The following is a 14348-nucleotide window of genomic DNA, read 5'->3' on the forward strand; positions in this document are numbered from 1 at the left end:
CTGACCCTTTGAGAAAGGCCAGAACACAAAAACCGAGCGTGGGGTGGTAACTAGTGACCAACAAAGAAGCTTAACAACCAATTTTGACATAAGTACTAAGATACCCAATGCCACAAATTCACCTAACAATCCATCAGCAAGGAATTGGTTAAACCAGTTACCTTATATCCATATAATGGAATATCACAGATTCACTGAAAAAAACAAGACTTTCACACATCAATACAAAAACATCGCCAATGCAGTGTCCCATGGAAAGAGAATACGGAACCATATCTTAGTACAATTAATTTTGATAAAAAGATACTTACAGGCAATGAAATTTCTGGAAAGATGTTAAACAAAGGATTATAGTAGTGACCTTTGGAGAAATGTTCATATTATAAATACTGACCCTTTATTATAAAAGTGAAAGTAGTTGAGAATTACAAATGCATTCATTAAATAACATCCTTAATGTTTACATACAACTGTAAATTTTACAATTAAAAACCAAGTTTTTGATATACAGTTTAGAGTTCACAAACCCATCATATCCGATTACTGGTGAAAAGCAGGAAGTGTTAATTTCCTAACAGTTTCTATGAAATGTCATTCACTGTGGCAAAATACAGTTTAGAACACTGACTTCAGTTTTGTTTTGAATAAGCAAAACTCTCCTTTAAGAAATTTGAATTCTGAAAGTAAAAGCTGAGGCAGAGCTTCTGACTACAGCAGAATGGGCCAGAGCCAGTCTTCGGCTAAAAGGAGGCAGAGAATTCGGAACCAACATGACATAACATATGGGAACCAGCTTGTGTCGTGCTCTAGCACCACCTTCCTTCAGTACAAATTCCTCGGTCTTCAGTGTGGACTTACTTAAATGGCTTCCAAGCTGAGGAATAGTTAAGCTTTATTTATTTTTCTTAGAAAGAATTCTGTGACAAGAGATTTTTGGGAGGGACGTCAATTAGAAAACTCATTTTTCACGGTAGGTACTTCGAATACACTGTTGAAACAAGAAGTGAGTCCAAAGCAGTGGGAATAAAAGGCAGCTGAGCAGACACCTGGTGGCAAATCATCAGGGCTCCTGTAGGCCCGAGAGCAGGTGTGAACTGCCCAGGTCCACCCGTACAGGGCTTTTTTCCCAGTAAATACCTGTTGTTTTCAGCCTGTGGTTGGGAGTCTGGGATGTGGAAGGTCGACTGTGTGCATCGATCTATGCCATTTTATTCAGGGGATTTAAGCATCCATGGGTTAATGGGCCCTGGAACCAATGCCCTGCAGATACTGAGGGACAACTAAATTTTGGGGGAGTCAAAAGCTGGGGGGAGTATGTGGATTTTTGACTGCACAGGGGTCGGCACCCCTACCCCTCGTGTTGTTCAAGGGTCAACTGTACTTTAGTTAATTGGATCTAAGGGGCCAGAATACGAAAGAGAAAGGCAAGTCAATGCACCAACAAGGTTTGAGCCTGAGTGTCTAGTTAGAAAATAAAAATATAAGAAGAGGTTTGCAGGAAATAAATTCTTTTTTATAGTATTTGAGTTTGAATGTGAGATTCTCAAGAAGAGGTCAAAACAAGTGGAAAAACACACCTGGAGTTCAGAGGAAGAACGGATTTCAGAGTTATCAGCAGATAGGTGGGCCACAGTCAGAGGAGGTAATAAAATGGAAAAAGAGCCAGACCCTCCAAGGCTGTGGAGGGAATGAGCTGCAAGCTGGGAGGGTGAAGCAAGAGCACTGCCCCGAAGCCAGGGAAAGAGGTAATGGAGAGGAGGTGCTCATAACACAATGCAGCAGAGTAACGCCACAGGGTGAAATCAGAGACATGCTGCAGACTCTTGGGAACAAAGGACTCTTGGGCAGAGATGGCAAAGTGAAAATAAAAAATATTACCTTAAATATTCAGTTCTTACAAAAACAAGAGTTACTTTTCAAAGACTGAAAACGTACCCTTGGCACCTAGCAGAGGACCTGGCACACTGTGACTATCCTGTGGTTGACAAAGTCTAAGGTGAGAGTTAAGAGGACAATAGATTTTAAAACCTGGAGCACAAGTAACTGTCCCCAAAACAGTAGCAATGCAATGGAGGGGATCAGCATGCAGAGGTTTGGTCAGTGAGCTGTAGTCCCAACAGTGAATTTCACACTTTGGGGAACATTACCACTGAAAGGCAGAAGGAAAACTGGGCAGTAACTTGAAAGGGGATGTTCTTAGGAAAAAACTGGGACTTTTGTGTGGGGGGGGATTTCTTGCTTAATGAGTGCTTCATGAATTCCTATGTGGAATTTTTGGTTCTTGTAAATGAACTGTAATTAAACATTCAAGATGTTGTGATGGTTTATCTGAGCGGCAACAACGGCCAGGAATAGATGGCTACAAAACTCACTGGCAAGAAGAGACAGGGAGCAGGAAATTCTAGCAGTGGGATTAGGAGGACTGGAGCTAACTGGGCTTAGAGTTTTGGAAGGGTTAAGAAAGCACAGCAAAAGCCTATCATAATGGCTTTTGGAAAAAGCATGCTTTCCTTTTTAAAAAATTTTAAATTATTGACTTTAGAGAGAGGGGGAGGGAGAGAGAAACATCGATTTGTTGCTCCACTTATTGATACCATTCATGTTGATTCTTGTATGTGCCCTGACCAGGGATCTAACCTGCAACCTTGATGGTATCGGGATGACACTCTAACCAACTGAGCTACCCGGCCAGGGCAGCATGCTTTCTTGAGCAGATCCAGCTCAAAGACACCAAGCAATAGATCTTCGTGTTTAACAAAAGCAGACTCAAGGAGTTTCTGGAGACCAAGCCAGGAGAACACTAGAATAGAGACTCCATGAACACAGGAATTTTTGTCCATTGTGTTCACTGCTGTGTCCCCAGTGCTTGATTCAGGATAAGTGTTCAACTATTTGTTGAATGAGTCAGTGACTATAGCTAACTTTGGATTATGGTTATTGTAAGAAAAAGTTTCCTTCACAGCAAGATCTCATGCTCCCTGGCCAGGTGGCTCAGTTGGTTGGAGCATCGTCGTCCTGCACACCAAAAGGTTGTGGGTTCACTCCCCGGTCGGGGCACGTATGGGAGGCAACCAATCATGTCTCTCTCCCTCCCTCCCTCCCTCCCTCTCTCTAAAAAAAAAAAATATTTCCTCGGGTTAAAAAAAAAAGATCTTATTCTAAGAGTCAGGAGACTAATTAGATTGCAAAAAACTCTTAGCCCTGGTTAAAGGGTAAAGGCTAGAAAATGTACCAGAGCAAGGTAGCAAACTTGAATGCTTATAGAATCCAGGTGTATTAGAAACAAATGAGCAAATTAGAGCTCACACACTCCATCTAAAGGGGCAGGATCTCTTCAGCCAATTTTTAATCACAATTATAGTCCAGTATGGCCAGATCTTATGATTTCATGAGAAACCAGAAAATTCAGATTTGCAGTACCTAATTTAAGTGTTGATAACTTAATAAAAATCCTTAAAAAAAACAGGGCCAAAGACAACACACTTGCAGAACACAGGTAAGCCAATGACTTCCAGCTTGCAATGTGGTCTGGAGAATTGAGCAGAGAAGCTGATCTATTAGAGGCTATTAGGAGATGCCTAAAAGATGACAGTGGTTCAGAATAAGTGGACTAACACAGACAACACACTGCTCCCTAGCTAGTCCAGGAGTCACTTAACTATGTAAAACTAGGTGGTACAGAACCGTGAAAAAAACGACATCCCTCCTATGGTAAAACAGCTCAGTCAATAGGGAGACATACAGATGGGGAACTCCGGGGCTGTTAGAAGAGTTTATTCAATTACTCACAGCTCTCCAATGGTTTCTTTCATCTCTGGGCCAAATACAATCTTCTGGCAAGAACCCAAGCTGCTCTCACTTCTACTTTACATGACTGAAGGCTCCTTTCAGCCTAAATCATCCCTACACTCCCCGCTCCTTTTCTGTCCCAAAGCTTTATCCTAATGTAGTCTAAAATGCATGGAGTTTCTAAAGTATGGAATAGAGCTTTTCCATATTTCCTATCAGATATGGAAGGAAAGCCAAAAAAAGTAATAAAAAAGGCATGCCACCATGTTACTGGGTAAATAGAAACTGAAACTACAATTAGATAACACACCCCCACCAGAAAGGCTAAACTTAAAAAGACAGAAAATACTAAGTGTGGCCAAGCAAGTAGAGCAACTGGAAATCACATACTACTCCAAGCATACCCTGGAACAGTCTCAGGAAAACTAGTAAGCAGTTTCTACCAAAGCTGGCTACCCTATGTCCCAGCAATTCCATTCTTTGGTATGTACCAAACAGAAGCAAGGGTGTATATCCACCAAGGCAGGGCCAGGAATAGCAGCCCCAAAATAGCCCCAAAGTGGAAGCTACCGCAATGTTCAACTGACAAATGGGACTGTGGCGACAGTCACACAATGGAGTGAGTCACCTATGAGAGCAAGTCACCTCCAATTGCATGCTACAACATGAATGAATTGTGATGCTGAATGAAAGTGAAAAACAAATATATCCGGTATGACTCCATTTATATAAACTTTGAAAAGAGGCAAAACTTGTTAAGCCAAAGCAGTGGTTACCCTTGGAGAGCAGTAATGGTTAGGAGACAGGTGGCCTCTGGATGCTGATAATGCTCCTGTTCTAGATTTGGATGCCAGCTGCCTGAGTGCTCACTTGGGGAAACTCGGAGCTAACCTCTGTCTGCACCGCTCTAGGGGTCGTAGGCCAGGGAAGCTAAGAACATAGGAAAGGTGGGACTTACGCTAAACTACAACCCATTATTTCTTCAATCAAGAATGGTTCCTGCCCCGCTTACCTACAACTGACTGCCATGCATTAACTTAGCACAACAAATTCCTTTCTCTCCCCTGCTCCCCGACTGTGCTGTATTTTGTTCCGGTATTTAAGATAAACGTGACCAATTTTTAAAAAATTCTCATGTCATAGACAAAGATGCATCCAAAAGCTCACAAGGTCTTTACACCTATGTAAACACTTTCTCTCAAAACCCCCCTACAGCATTTCTGCGTCCGAATAGCTGGCTGGAGCCAGAAACACATCCATCTTCTTCACTTGACGGAGCCCAGATGGGTCCTTCTCAACTTCAAAAACCTGCACAAACGGGTCTGCCCCCAAACCACCCGGGCTTACTCTCCACCTCCCCGCGCAGTTTCTGCTACCTTGCAAAACTCAGATTTAAAAATCAACTTCGCCAGGCCCCTGCTCTGGGGGTTGTTCCTAAAGACTGGAGACGCTTGCAGCCTTACCGACGGGAGGGCGAGCGGGGTGCTCGCCCACAGGGTGCATCGGCGCGGGGGGACCTGCGGGTGCCCAGGGCGCGGGAGACCGGGCGGCCCCTCGCTCACGGCGGCCCCTGAAAGGCCCCCCCGCGCGACTCCCGGGCGAGCTCGTCCCCTCCGGACCCGGCCCGTCCCCTCCGGACCCGGCCCGTCCCCTCCGACCAGGCCCGTCCCCTCCGACCCGGCCCGGCCCCTCCGACCCAGCCCTGCCTCCTCCGGAGCCCAATGAATGAATCCTCGCGCCCGCGCTCAGGCTGCCCGGCGACGGCCCCTCCCGGCCCCCCGCGCGGCCGCGGCAAAGGCGCACGCACCGTGTAGCTGGCGTAGCCCGAAGGGTAGAACTCGGGGGCGTTGGCAGAAAGCTTGGACATTAACACCGGGGCGACCACCACCTGGGGCTTCGCCATCGCCGGCTCCGCGTCCTGCTGGGCGGCACCGTCCGGGGGCCTCGCGGGTTCTGCGGGAGGAAGACAGGGGGCGTCAGGCGCCCGGCCCTTTGTGTGCGGCCGTCCCCGCGCCGGGGGCCGCGCGAGGCTGGTCTCCGCGGGGCCACCTCGCGGCGTGAGGTTCCCGCCCGGCGGGCGGGCGGGCGGGCGCGCGGAGCCTTCGAGAAGGAACAAAAGACGCGCCTCAGGTCCTGAGGGGCGCGCTCGCCGCCGCGGGCCCGAGGGGGCGGCGGGGACAGGCGGCCGCCCGCCAAGACGGCCCCTCCGAGGCTGGGAGGGGGCGGCGGCCGCGCTCGCGCCCCTCCCCCGCGGGCGCACAAAGGCTCCCGCGGCCCCTTCCGGGCGCCCCCCGCCCCCCCGGGCCCTCGCGGCCGCGTCGGGGCCCTGGGCGGGCGCTCGGCGCGCGGGCCGCGGCTGGCTCCGTACCTGGGGGCGGCGCGGGCCCGGCGGGCGGCTCGCTCCGGGCCCCGGGCGGCGGGGCCGTCCTGGGCTGGCGCAGCGGCGGCGGCTGCTGCGGGGCGCCCGGCGCTCTGGGCGACGGCGGCGGCGGCGGCGGCCGCGCCCGCTCCGCCGGCCCCGCTCCGTTCGGGAAACCGCCGCCCTCAGGCCCGCCCCCTCCGCGGCCCAGGCCCCGGCCGCGGCCCCGACCAGCACCTGGGGCCCGATCGAACCCGTCCGACATGCTCCTCCTCCGGCTCCGGGCCGCGGCGGCGCTGCGCTCGGGGGACGCGGGGGAGGCGCTCACTCGGGCCTCATGGGACCCGAGGGCGGCCCGCTCGGTGCTCGGTGCTCGGCGGAGCGCACGGCAGCTGCAGCACCGCCGCCTCCCGCGCCCGCCGCTCGGCGACTCGCCCACCGCCCCGCTCCCGCCTCCGGCGCGGCGGCCCCGGCGGTCACAGCGGCCCCCCGCGGCCCGGAGGCCTGGGCGCGGCTGCTCCGCTCGCGCCCGGCGGCGGCGGCGGCCCAGCGGGAGCCGGGGCGGCGTCCGGGCCGGGCCCCGTCCCTCCCTCCCGCCGGCCGCGGGGCCGGGGGCCGCGCCTCGGCTCCCGGGCCGGCTCGGGGACAGGCCACTTACCCCAGGCGGCCCGACCCCGCCGCGGTTCTCAGAAGGGAAGCGCGAGGCCGACGGTTGATGCCGCGAAAATAAAAGCGCGGGGGGAGGGGCGTGGGCCGGCGCGGGGCTCGCGGACGCGCACCTCCGTGGGCGCGCAGGGGGCGGCCCCGGCCTCCGGCTGCGGCTCCGGCTCCGGCTCGGGGCCCGCCGCCCGCCGCCCGCCGCCCCGCCCGGCCCGAGGAGGCTCCGCCAGCGGCGGGAGGCCTAACGCGCGCCCGCCCCCAGCTCCCCGCGCCCGCCGCCAGCCGCCCGCCCCAGCCCTGCCCTCTCCGCCGCCGGGAGTTTTGGGGACATGCACCGCCTTTCGATGAAACTCCCCTTTCTCCTCCCGGGGCCGCGCGCACGCCGCGTGTGCAATTACACGGTTCCTCGAAGGCGCTTCACATGAATAAAGAAACAGGAGGGGCGGCTCGGCGGCCGGGCGCGGGCCTGGGAGCCCGGGGGTCTCGGGTGGGGTCTCGGGTGGGGTCTCGGGTGGGGTCTCGGGTGGGGCCCCGGTCGGGGCGCGCGCCGGGCTGCGGCTGCAACCCCGGGGGGCGGCGCGCAGGAGGCGGCGGTCGATGCTCCCGTCGTTGATGTTTCTCTCCCTCTCCCTCCGTCCCTCTGAAATCAATGAAGATACATTAAAAAAAAAAAAAAAAAAAAGAATAATTTCATTTAGGAACGAAGACACACCTTCACCTTTCTTCTGGCTAATACAGAAAACCTCCACGCCTTCACCCTAATGGATGAGAAGACGCCCCGACGCGCGCGACCGTGAGCGAAGGACCGGCTGCGGGTGGTTGGGAGGAGCCGCAGGGCGCACGGCGGGGCGCACGGCGGGGCTCCGGCCCGGGAAGGCCGGGAATACTCCACGAGGCCGCAGCTGCCCGTGGGCCCTCGGCAGGTGAGGGTCCGCCCGGGAGCCCGCTTTCCTCCCGTGAAACACGCCCGTGGGGGCAGTGGGCCTGCACTACAGGCAGGACACGGGACGGTGAGCGCGCCGAGTTGGCGCTGTAACGTTGGCGTCCATTCCTGTGGGCAGGTCAGCCCTTCTCGCCCGACGGTCCCCTTGTACCGGGAGGACCCACGCGCGTGTGCTCAGCGGGGACAGGAAGCTTGTCCCTTGTCCCCTCCAGGTTGTCGGGCTGGTCCAGTCGCTGAGTTGACTAAGATCCTCAAGAGAAAAGCGAATTTCATCTTGTCTGTACAGGAGCCCATGAAAATAAGAAACTCCCCGAGGGGACCCAAGGAGGCAGCTTTTTATACCTTTCAGACCAGGAAACAGCAGGTTTGTGAAGAGTTGGCAAAACAGAGAGGCTTGGGCTTGAGGCAGCAGGTCAGGGAGGAAGTAATGGAGCCGCTTACAAAGCCTTTTCTATCGTAATTCCCTGCCTCTGGTGACAAGGATGCCTTGGACCCTCTAGTCCAGGAAGGGGACCTTCAGGTGGGAGGCTTGTTTCCATCTTTCAGGGGACAAAGGGGGGTCAGAGTGTCCTGGCACTGGCTGTTGCTTAAGTAACTTGAATTCAAAATAATGTGCCAAAGTGGGGTGGTCTGCGCTCCTTTTCTGTGACCTTTTATTTTTTATTTAAAAAAATATATTGTATGGCCCTGTCTGGTTTGGCTCAGTGGTTAGGTGTCAGCCCACAGACCAAAGGGTCTCAAGTTTGATTCCAGGTCAAGGGCATGCACCTGGGCTGCAGTCCCGGCTCTGGTCAGGGCGAGGGTGGGAGGCAACCAATTGATGTCTCTCTCTCTCCTTCTCTTACCCTCTTCCCTCCCCTCCACTCTCTCCAAAAAAATCAATGGAAAAAATATCCTCAGGTGAGGATTAAAAAAATATATATATTTTTTGATATATTTTTTAGAGACAGAGAGGAAGGGAGAAGGAGATAGAGAAACATCAATGTGAGAGAGAAACATCAATCGCTTGCCTCCTATACCCACTGAGACTTGGGACTGAACCTGCAACCTGGGCATGTGCCCTGACCGGGAATTGAACCGGCAACCTTTTGGTGCTTGGACAATGCCCAACCCACTAAGCCACACCGGCCAAGACTGTAACCCTATTCTCATGATATATGGAACGGTGGACCTGGGGGTGACATGAATGGAATTGGCTTCACAATAATAACAGTTGCTAATATTTATTGAGTGTTTATGATGTGCTGGCCACAGTTCCAAGAGCTTTACTTTTTAATTATTTTTAACCCTCACATCATATGAAGTAGACATTCCAATCATCCTCATTTTACAAAAAAGGCGCCAAGAGATTATGAGAGCTCAGATTCATCATCTGGGGATCATTTTAGGGCTAACTGCCAGGTGCTAGGTGTTGGAAACCACCAAGAAGCCACACACACACACACGTGCGCACATGTGCGCACGAGCACCTTTTGGGACTCTGAAGAGAATCTTGAAAAATGCTCTTCCCCCACAGTTGTGCCTTTCTTAAGGATTTATGACGAAAGGGGAGAGAGGGGACTCAATTCTGAGAGGTTGCAAAATATGTTGTAATCTGGGGAAAGGCCTGCTGTGAACTATGGGAAAGATTTGTTTCCTTGAGCTGGGTTTGAAAGACGTTTTCCAGGAAGACACCCCCAAGCTGGCTAATCTCAGATTCCCACCTTTGTGATAGTGGCACCCTGGGAAAACTCTGTCTTGGCACTTGGCATGCTGGATTGTTAACATTTGGTTTATTTAACTGTCTCTTCCACTAAACTGGCCTTCTGAAGGGAGAGGCCACCTTTTATTTTTATTTAATTTATTGATTTTAGAGAGAGAGGAAGGGAGAGGGAGAGAGAGACTTGTTGTTCCATTTATTTATGTATTCATTGGTATATTCTTGTATGTGCCCTGGTGTATTGGGATGATTCTCTAACTAACTGAGCTACCTGGCCAGGATGGCGGAGGCCACCTTTTTTGATCTCTACACTTTTAGATTCTATCCCAGTACTACTTGGCACACATAATAGGCTTTTGACAGCAATAGGACTCACCTACAACAGCCCTGCTTTTCTTTGGATCATGGTATAGTTGAGACAGGCTAGTAAGCCAGGACAAGTGGAGTAGGGAAAGTGTGTCTACATTTTTTGGGGGACACCCTGTATAATTTACATATAAGTACAGAAACAACCCAGAGGTTGCACTCCTTGGCATTTGTGGTGATGGTTAACTTTATGTGTCAACTTGACTGGGCCATGGATGGCCAGCTATCTGGTAAATGTGATTTCTGGGTGTGTCTGTGAGGGTGTTCTGGGAAGGGATTGGCATTGGATCTGCAGACTGAGCAAGGCAGACGGCCCTCCCCAGTGTAGTGAGCATTGTCCTGCTCGCTAAGAGAGCAGAAAGGAGGAGGAAGGTAGAATTTCATCTCTTTGCCCGATTGCTTGAGCTGGGACATGATCTCCTCCTGACTCTAGACTGGGACTTAACCACTGTTGCTCTGGTTCTCAGGCCTGCAGGCTTGGACTGGAACTACACCTCTAGCTCTCCTGGATCTCCAGCTTGCAGATGGCAAATCACGGGACTTCTCAGCCTCCATAATCTTGAGAGCCCATTTCTCATAATAAATCATATGTAAATATATATATATTTCCTATTAGCTCTGTTTCTCTGGAGAACCCTAAGACAGAAAAATGGTGCTGAGAAGTGGGTGCTACTATAGCAAATACCGGAAAAAGTCCAGAAGTGGTTTTGGAACAGGTTAATGGGTAGAGGCTGGTAATACTTTTTGGCTTATGCTAGAAAAATCCAACAGTGCCATGAAGGGACTGTTCAAGGTAATTCTGGCGAGGGCTCAGAGAGGAAAGAGGAAAGCCGTAGAGGCTGCCTCCATTTGCTCGGGGAATATGGGTACTCATGTACCCATGGGAGGGTTGGTAGAAACGTGGATGGTGAAGGCGTTTCCATGAGGTCTCGGACATGAATGAGGAACGTGTCGGGTAACAGAGGAAAGGCAGTGCTTGCTCTCAAGTGCTGAGATCTTGGCTGATCTGTGTCCGTGCTCTAGCGATGTGTGGAAGGCGGATCTTGTGAGCGATGAAATTGGACATTTAGGTGAGGAAAGTGTTAAGCAGAGTCCTGCAGGAGCAGCTTCACTCCTCCTGACTGCTTACAGTAAAAAGTGAGGATGGAGAAATGAATTGAAGAAGAAACTGTAAAGCTAAAGGTAACTAGAACGTAGAGATTTGGGAAATTCTCAGCCTGTCCCTGTGGCAAAAAGTTGAAAAAGCATGTTTAGAAGAGAATAGCAAGAGTGGGGCTGACCGAGCATTTGACAAGGACATTAATGTGGGTGTGAGCCACAGACCTCATCAGTCACGCCAGCAGGGACACTACTAGTGTGACCCGAAGGGGACAGAGATGGCACAGAATAAAGGAAGGTGGTTGGACTTCTTAGATTCTGTAGGACAGGATGATAAAGCGATTGGACTGCGAATCAGAGCTATTCTTCAAGAAAAGGGAGGACTGGCTCCGGAAAGCAATTCAGAGATATTATCAGAGGCACCATCTTAGTTTCAACAGGCCGGACAACCTCCAACGGTGGGGACAGTGCCATTGGAAGTCATGGGGGTGATCCCTCGCCCAGCAGAACCCTGGAGGTGAAGTCCTCTTGGAGAGCCCACCTAGGCATGGGGTAGCATTTTTTGTTACTCCAGTGGTCTTGGAGGGCAGATCATAGAGCTAAGGATGATCATTTTTTTTTTTTTAATATGTCTTTATTGATTTCAGAGAGAGGAAGAGAGAGGGAGAGAGAGATAGAAACATCAATGATGAAAGAGTCATTGATCGGCTGCCTCCTGCATGCTCCCGACTGGGGACCGAGCCCGCAACCCGGGCATGTGCCCTGACAGGGAATTGAACCACGATCTCCTGGATCCTAGATCGATGCTCAACCATTGAGCCACACCCGCCCGGGCAGGGTGATCATTCTTGAGTTTTCAGATACATGGAATTTTCCCTGCTAGGTTTTGAATCTGCTTGGGACCCACCACCCCTTTCTTCATTCCTATTTCTCCCTTTTGGAATAGGAATGTCTGTCCTGTGCCATCTCACCATTGTGTTTTGGAAGCAAATGCCTGGTTTCAGAGGGTCATAGCTGGAGAGGAATTTTGCCTCAGTATGAATTGCACCTTGAATCTTACCCACATTGGATTTTGGTGATACTTAGATGAGTTTTATGAGATTTTGGAATTTAGATTTTAGAGTAGATGCTAAACGAGGTAAGACTTTTGGGGATGTTGGAATGGAATGAATGCATTTTGCATGTCAGAAGGACATAAATTTGGGGAGGGAAGGACAGAAAGTTATAGACTGAATGCTTGTGTCCCCTCCAAATTCATATGTGGAAGCCCTAATCCCCAATATGATGTTATCTGGAGGTGGGGATTTGGGGGAGAAAATTAGGTTTAGATGAAATCATGAGGATCGAGCCCCCATAATTGGACCCATGATTCACTCATTCAGTTTTCATTCATATATTCATCTATAAGAAGAGGCATGAATCCCATGAGAAGACACAGCAAGAGGATGGCCATCCATAAACCAGGAAGAGGGTCACTGCCAGAGGCTGACCATTCAGGTGCTGGATCTTGGACTTCCCAGCCCCCAGAATTGCTAGAAATAAACTTGTTGTTTAAGCCACCCAGTCTATGGCATTTTGTTGAAGCAGCCCAAGCTAAGATTTATTGCGGAGAAATAAAATTTTATGTTGACACAAATACCTACCCAAATTTTTATAGCAGCTTCATTCCTAATAGCCCTAATCTGGAAACAGCCCAGATGTTCTTTAATGGGTGAATGGTTTAACTGTGGCACATTCATACACACACACACACACACACACGAATGCATGTTAAACTAAGGTAACTGGATTCTATAGTCAAATTTCTGGATGTGTCTTGTAGTTATGCAAGATGTTACCAGTGGGGAAAGCTGGGTGAAGGGTAAGAGATCTCTCTGTATTATTTCTTACAGCTGCACATTTACCTACAATTATCTCTAAAGAAAAAGTTTTAAAAACCAAACACATATAAACAAACCTTATTCCACCTGTTCCACCACTCCCAATTCTTTCCCTAGATCATTCCAGTTCACTCCTTTCTGCCCAAATCATCATAGCAGCTTACACATCAATATAGATTAGTGGGAGTATCGTTTAACGAGAGAAGAAAATTAGCTGATGTGTTTGTTCTCTTGGGCCTCATTTGTGTAAATTACCTTCCTCTCCTAGTCTCTTGGGTGTGCTGTGAAATGCAGTCCCAGCCAGTCAGCACTTAACTCCCATCTGGGTTAGAGTGCCAGTACATCTTTGAGTCCGAGATAGTCAGGAATGCTGCTTGGGGATCTTACCTAGTGCACTTACCTGTTTAATGTTGATCTCTTAGCTGGACTGTAAATTCCATGGGGGTAGGAATTCATTCATTCACTCACTCATTCATTCATTCCATTCTCATTCATATAGTCAGTATTTCATTCATGTAGCGAATTCCAGAAGGATAGGAATTCATTTAGTCACTCTTTCATTCATTCAGTATTCTGAACCAGACCCGGTTCTACAAGCTGAGGACATGCAGGAGTATGAGGTTAGTAGTGTGAGGTGTGCAATACTAGAAGCAGAAAGACCTATTTGGTGGCTTTCAGAGAAATTCTGGAGGGAGAGGATGATACTACTAAGGTAGTGGCAGTGGGCGTGGAGAGAAAGACCAAATTAAAGATGGCCAGGAACAAGTTGACATGTGTGCGAGGCTCAATGGGAAGCCAGAGATAAGGATGACTCCCAGATTCTGACTTTGGTGCCTCTGTCCCTAAGAGCGGGAACACAAGGGACCAGACTGTCGCTACAGAGGGGACACTCACTAAGTACAATTTGGACATTTCATTTGGCACCTGGAACATCCAAGTGGAAATGCTCGGTGGACACTTAGTTTGTGGAGCTGGAGTTCAGAGGGGTGTTGCCTAGAGTCAGAGATTTGATGGCTGGAGCCACGGGAAGAAATGAGGTTAATCAGGAAAAGTACAGAGAGGCAAGAGAGCAAAGAGAAGCACCGCTTTTCATGGTTGAAGGAGAGGGGCCTGTTTATGTCTGTTTACACAGGATTGAAACTGAGAGAGGCCAGTGGTGATTAGGAGGCTAAAGAGGGAGATCCCAGTAGTGTCAAGTGTTGCAGATATCAAATAAAACAGGATCCTAACGGATAGGCGGAAGCACACCATTTCCTGAGCTTCTACGCTCGTCACCTTGGTGGCTGTGTCCTGCTTGAACGAACGTCCCCTGGGAACGAAGTCCCCTTCACCAAGCAATCTTCTGATTATAACTTGACTGTCTGTTAAATTTGCATTTTGAAAGAAGGGGCTGAGAGGCTGTTCATGGTTTAAGCTAAATAGAGAAAGAAGTGGAGATGAAAGGTAAGTAATAGATTGGAAGAGAAGGGGGACCAAGAGACAGAAACAAGGGTCTTGGATAGGGAAGAAAGTGGTGGTCGGAACATGAGACATAAGAAATGAACGTTTTAGAGG

The 14348-nt window shown here is 50.3% G+C and overlaps 1 protein-coding gene and 1 long non-coding RNA gene across 8 annotated transcripts in view; one reads left to right on the plus strand and one right to left on the minus strand.

The window, feature by feature from the left end:
* PAIP1 (poly(A) binding protein interacting protein 1) overlaps nt 1-7017 on the minus strand; it is a 27098-nt gene extending 20081 nt beyond the window's left edge. Inside the window, exons 1-2 of one of the 4 annotated variants that reach the window (XM_081132393.1) lie at nt 6807-7017; nt 5597-5742 (exon numbers count right to left, since the gene is read on the minus strand). In XM_081132393.1, the coding sequence (XP_080988519.1) occupies nt 5597-5692 (96 nt within the window). In that variant the 5' untranslated portion in view covers nt 5693-5742; nt 6807-7017. Of the gene's footprint in view, nt 1-5596; nt 5743-6157; nt 6608-6806 lie in introns of those variants that run through there. The other 3 variants (XM_081132392.1, XM_081132391.1, XM_081132394.1) reach the window with 3 other exon arrangements.
* LOC308554828 lies at nt 5750-12519 on the plus strand. Of its 4 annotated transcripts, XR_013998444.1 has the most exons (4): nt 5750-5919; nt 7507-7601; nt 8038-8207; nt 12323-12513. It is a non-coding gene; the product is annotated as an uncharacterized lncRNA (long non-coding RNA). The 4 variants fall into 4 exon arrangements; XR_013998445.1 differs by lacking the exon at nt 5750-5919 and having other exon boundaries at nt 7339-7601; nt 7964-8207; XR_013998446.1 differs by lacking the exon at nt 5750-5919 and having other exon boundaries at nt 7339-7601; nt 12323-12511.
* The last annotated feature ends 1829 nt before the right edge of the window (nt 12520-14348 follow it).

The sequence above is a fragment of the Miniopterus schreibersii genome, assembly GCF_964146895.1.
Source record: "Miniopterus schreibersii genome assembly, chromosome: 3".
NCBI classification, from domain to species: Eukaryota; Metazoa; Chordata; class Mammalia; order Chiroptera; family Miniopteridae; genus Miniopterus; species Miniopterus schreibersii.